The following is a 5,738-nucleotide window of genomic DNA, read 5'->3' as shown; positions in this document are numbered from 1 at the left end:
TCAATTCCTATCCCGGTAGAAGTCCCCAACCGCATCCACGGTCTCATTCTTCCCATTCTCCCCATTCTCATTCCCGTTCCAAGGGCTGATGCTCTCAGCACTGTCTCTGCCTCTCTCCGCCCCATCCCTCGCCCCGTGCCGTGGATCCAGTCGCGTCCCCCAGCCTCCCCCATCCCCGCCGCTGCCCTGGCGGGTGTTTGGTGGGCAGCAGAGGTGCCCGGTGCAAGCTTGGCAGCGCCGACAGCAGGGTGATGCTGGGGCACCCTGGCAGCAGCACTCACCCTGCAGGGGACGGTCGGCGGGCTCCGCGGGCCGTGCGCAGCCTGCAGGTCTCTCCTGCCTTCCTCTCTCAGCTGGCGGACGAGACCCAGGGGGCTGTCACGGCGGGAGTGTGTGTGTACAGCTCGGCCCGGCCTGCCCCCGCCCCCCGGGGGCACCGCCACCGCCTCCCTGCCCCGCGGTGCCGGCGGCCGGAGCGCTCGGCGTTTAAATGCCCCGGACGCGGCGCTGTCTCAGCGGCAGGAGCCGGGGAAGTCCCGCGGGCGCCGCAGCCATTGGCTGCCGCCCCCCACGTGCCTGCCCGCTGCCGGCGCCTTCGTGTCATTTTCCTGCCGGCCCCATGGAGGAAGTGGGAAAGTTGGCGCGGCCCCGCCGGACGCTGAAGACCCGGTGGCGGCGTGACAGAGGGACGCGGCGAGGATGAGCTCCTTCCTCGAGTACCCCGTCCTCGGCGGCGAGACGGGGGGCTGCGCCGCCCGCGCCTACCACCCCGACCACGGGATTACAACTTTCCAGCCCTGCGCCGTCAGCGCCGGCAGCTGCAGCGGAGAGGACCGCTTCCTGGCGGGCCGCGGGGTGCCCATCAGCCCCCACCGGCACCACCACCACAGCCCGGCCCAGCCCGCCGCCTACCAGCACCACGGCGGGCTGGGGGTGTCCTACGCGCACCCCGGCTGCGGCCCGACCTACAGCGCGCAGGGCTTCGGAGCGGCGTACGGCCCCTACCCCCTGGGGCAGGACGCGGAGCTGGGCGGCGGCTTCCCTCCCTGCGCCCCCGCCGTGTACTCGGGGAGCATCTCCTCCTCCGCCGCCGCGCAGCACCCGCTCCCGCACCAGGGCTACGCGGGGGCCCCCGCTCAGTACGTGCCTCCCCCTTACGGGCAGGAGCAGCAGAGCCTGCCCCTGGGCACCTACAACCATGCCCTGTCTCCCCTCCACGCTGGCCACCGGGAAAACGCCCGCTCCCCCTCCACCGAGACCTCGCCGCCGGCGCAGACCTTCGACTGGATGAAAGTGAAAAGAAACCCACCCAAAACAGGTCAGTGGCCGGCGGGAGGGCCGGGGCAGGGGCCGCTCCTCTCTCTCTGCGCCGAGGGTGCGGGGAAAGAGGCGCGGGATCCCGCAGGGCTCTGGGCAGGTAGGTCGGCCCACACCTCTGGGAGCAGTCGCGGCTGCCTTCCCGCGGAGCTGAAAGCCAGCGCCGCTTATTCCTCACTTATTCCCGACTCCCCCTTCTCCTCCTCTCCCGTGGTCATATTTCTGGTAATTCATAAACCACTTATCAAGTTTGCTCTGACACTAGAGGCTGACTCCGGTTTAGCACCTCGCACTCCATCACTCACCCTGCCGGGGTTTCCCTCTTATCCTAAGAAGTTCTTGCTCCCTATCGCTTAGCCGGTGTGGACATATTGATTACATCGCCTATAAATCATTTGCGCTCACTTACTTACCGCTGCATGTCCCCTCGCAGGCAAGGCTGGCGAGTACGGCTTCGTGGGGCAGCCCAACACCGTCAGAACTAACTTCACCACTAAGCAGCTCACCGAGCTGGAGAAGGAGTTTCATTTCAACAAATACCTGACCAGGGCCAGGCGCGTGGAGATCGCCGCCTCCCTCCAGCTCAACGAGACGCAGGTGAAGATCTGGTTCCAGAACCGGCGGATGAAGCAAAAGAAACGGGAGAAAGAGGGGCTGCTGCCCATCTCCCCCGCCACCCCCACGGGCTGCGAGGAGAAGGCGGAGGACTCGTCGGAGAAGTCCTGCTCCTCGCCCTGCAGCGCCTCGCCCGCCTCCTCCGCCTCGGACACGCTCGCTGCCTCCAACTGAGACCGGCCGCGCCCCGACGGCCAGCGCAGCACACGCGTCCCTCCGCCGCTGTTCTGCCGGTCCCTCGGTCGGTCGCCCGGTCGGTATCCCCGAGAGGTCCCGGCGAGCTGCCGCTCCCTCCGCCGCTACCTCCGCCGCCGTCCGGCCCCGGGGGTGCCGGCTCCGCCGGGTCCCGGCGCCTTGGTGCCAGGGGAATTTGCTTCCCGGCCACCCCTTCCTTTTCTGTTGGTGGAGCTGCGTTGGCATACGCGTAAGGGTCTCCCTCCTCCACTGCGAGGACGCTCCACCGAGTTTCCCTGAGTGAAAGACAGGTTATTTAGGGTACATAACCTCACAAAGAGATGCACTATTGCAAGTGTTTACACGACTTATAGGACTTTCATCCCCTTAATTTAATGTATTCTTTGTTCGTGTTAATGAGTTTGTTGCTTGTAAATACTTTGTCCGAGAGATTTATCTTTTTACAGATTTTTCTAGAATGATGTTTTGATTATCAGGTTAAGCAGGGTGAGTGCATTCGCCAAACTGGATCCAGTTTTATATTGGTAAAGTAGACGACCGTATCAAGTAAACGTCTTAAGCTCAAGCAGATACCTCAAAAAAGTAGCGCTATTTCTTTAAATGTGACAAACAAGGCTTCAATTGCACTAGGTTTTTTAAACTTTGCCCGGTGTGCTTGCTCCCTCTCCTTTTCCCCCTGCCCCAAAAGCTGTGTTGGATTATGTGCAGCTGAAGGGTACAACCATCCAAAAGACCTCGCCCCTTCCTATTTTCATATTAACCCTCCTTTAGACTCGATGTCTTTTCAAACTACTCGTGAATGTGACAAATGGCCAAATGAATGTATAATTTCTGTGGTTGGTGTCCAGACCTTTGCATGACGCACCGTGCTTTGCTGTACTGCGGGTACACTGAGTTCTATCAGTTGTCGTGTGTGAGCAAAATGTCCTCCTGATTTTTCTGTACAATCATGAAAGGCTCTGTGATTCCACCGGTGGTGGAATCCAGGGCAGGATTTACGGGTCCTTATAATGTCTGTAATAAATATATTCCACTTTCAGGTAGCCCTCGTCTGCCTACCTCTGCGTGACGTCAGCGCTGAGTCACAGGCTGGGCTCAGCACTTTTGTTTCTCTTCTTTTCTTCTACTGGGGTCTTTCCGAGGGGGAAAGGGAATAAGAGTCTCACAACCCCTCCTATGTTGTTTTGTCAGAGTCAGAGCTCTGGCTGCCCAATCTGACTTCCTACACAAAACTTCTTCCTCTCCTATGCTCAAATAATATTATTTTTAGACAATATAAGGTCCTTCTCTCCATTCTCTGTAAATGGGAGGAATTTATGATCCCAATCTAATTCTGAAGCACAAACAGGAGAACTTCCTGGGTCAAGTGCTAACCTTTTCACCTCGGGATGGATGCTGACACTTAAATAAACAGAGCACCCTTCAAAGGCAGAAACTCTCTTCAGCCAGTCTTTCCTCTCACTGCAGGCCCCTCTCCAAGGACCGCGCATTTAATTAGCCTGGGCACTAAGCTTGTCCTGCTTCCCTCTCCCACCCCAAGCTGCTATCCCCAGCGTTTGATGGGGTGCCGAAATGGGAGATGGCTCCCATGGTGTCTTTGGTGCTAACCCCAGCCCATTCCACCCTCCCTTCCCCTCTTTCTCCGCGCCTACCCCCCCGCCCCCTCCACTGTACAAGAGAAAGCTCTTGCAGGTAAATATAATTGTTCCAAGAAATATCAAGTGAACAGCAGGTGGGGAAGGGAGAGGAGCCTCTGTGGGGAGAACCTGGGTGGCAGGACACAGCAGAGGCATGCTCAGCTGGACGGGGGATGTCTAAAGTCGCTGATGCCTCTTGAATTACAAGGCAAACACGCCTAACATCTCCTTCACCCGGCCCAGCTGCGGGAAGTGCTACTGGGCTTCTCCTGGGGCTGATCTGCCCACGCAGGCTTCGCTTTGCGGGGTCCGCAGAGAGTCAAGGAAATTTTCTTCACTTCGGTGTCAAAAGAGACAAGCCCTGATTTGCAAGGCGCGGCGGCCATATCAAGAGCCGAGCTATCTGCAAGGGAGCGGGGCTGTCTCCAAAGGCTCCCGCCGATGCCTCTATTTCTTTCATTTCCCCGCCTGCCATATACTTTACCTTTTGTTTATTAGTGTAAAGCCACAAAGCAAAACAGATGGCCTTCTCCCAGAGTCTTGGATGTGTTAAAGTGGCATTAACATGCCAATGAGGGCATTTCAATATCGAAATCTGGATCTAAACATTGCTGGAATCCGGATCTACAACTCGATTCCACCGGTGTTGACTTAATGTGTTAGAAAGAGCGGCCATAAATTACACCCTAAATACGAGAGACAAGACGCTTGTCAGTGCGTCAATCTGAGATTCGCGATTCGCGGGCAAAGAATCCCATCTTCTTCCAAGCCCAAACCCCATATACATACATATATATATATATGTATGTACAGATACAGATATATATATATATTTCTCACCCCCCTGCCCCCCCACCCCGCAGTCATAATATATTTCAAGCAAAGACGCTTCAAACCTCCCGATCCTGTCTCATTTTGTTAGCGTTAATACCATTTCGATATCATCAACCTTCGGGTTCAGGGGTGCGGTGAAGAAAAATTAAAATCTCTAGTTTATAGCTTCTACCACAAAAATATCGCTAAACCTCCCCCACAAAGCGCTTTCAATGAAGGCACTAATTTACCCTTAAGGTTGAAAGGATTTTGTTTTTACACATTTAAAAATGAAAAAAAAAAATCTCTCTAGAATCTCAGGGTGAAAAATGAAGAAAAAGCCCGCATCTCATCAAAATCCGTCAACACAAATCGCATTCAAATGTCAAACAGAGTTTAGTATCTTCCTATCATACTTAAGGCCATTTCTGCTGTTCACCTTTAAAGTTTACTTTTGGAGGCTATTGAGATGCTTTGGTGTTTTCCTCTGGGGCAATCAGATTGAAACCGATCAATATTTACTCAGTCTGAAAGGGCTGTTGAAAAGGCAGCTAACAACAAACTGCTTAGCTGCTCTCCCCTCTTTAATCTCAGGTTCACCGAAAGTTCAAGCAGAAATGAATTCGGTGATGGGTCACTTTAGAATAAATCCCAGTAGTTAATCTCACAGCCTTGATAAAGGCAACAATTACAGAGTCATCCCTCTCCCTCTCTCTCTCTCTCTGTCTCCCCAGCAGCGGCAACTTTCCTGTCACTTTTGCCCAGAATATTTTTACTAATTTTTAACAGCTTTCCGTTGTTTTGCGGAGATAACAAAAACTCGGCATCTTCCCCGCGCTGCATCCGACGCTCAGGCGGGTATCCCCGGCGAGAGGTACCGGAGTGAGGGGAAAAAAAAAGCCATCTCGTAAAGCACCCGGCATTTTTAAGCCGAGGTCTGGGGACAAAGGGAGGGGTGCTTGGGGCTTTCTCCTCAGCAGCGATGAGGAAAGGGATGGCTGGAGAGGCACCTGGCAGCTGGAGGCGCTGGTACAGCCATGCTCCCCTCTCCATCCTGTACGAGAAAAGAGTAGAAATCCGGGCAAAACGCGATGGACGTCGCCGTTAATTGCTGGGACTCTGCAAAGGCCAAAGTTCACATAATCACTGCATAAATGCATG

The 5,738-nt window shown here is 55.3% G+C and overlaps 1 protein-coding gene across 1 annotated transcript; it reads left to right on the top strand.

Annotated features, from left to right (window-relative positions):
* Positions 1 to 273: 273 nt before the first annotated feature.
* Positions 274 to 3,126, top strand: HOXA1 (homeobox A1). Its single transcript, XM_030971711.1, has 2 exons — positions 274 to 1,318; positions 1,751 to 3,126. The coding sequence occupies exons 1-2, from the start codon at positions 700 to 702 to the stop codon at positions 2,104 to 2,106; spliced, it is 975 nt and encodes a 324-aa protein (XP_030827571.1). The 5' UTR covers positions 274 to 699; the 3' UTR covers positions 2,107 to 3,126.
* The last annotated feature ends 2,612 nt before the right edge of the window (positions 3,127 to 5,738 follow it).

This window comes from Camarhynchus parvulus, chromosome 2 (genome assembly GCF_901933205.1).
Source record: "Camarhynchus parvulus chromosome 2, STF_HiC, whole genome shotgun sequence".
In the NCBI taxonomy this organism is placed as follows: Eukaryota; Metazoa; Chordata; class Aves; order Passeriformes; family Thraupidae; genus Camarhynchus; species Camarhynchus parvulus.
This window is presented reverse-complemented; position numbering and strand designations above follow the sequence as displayed.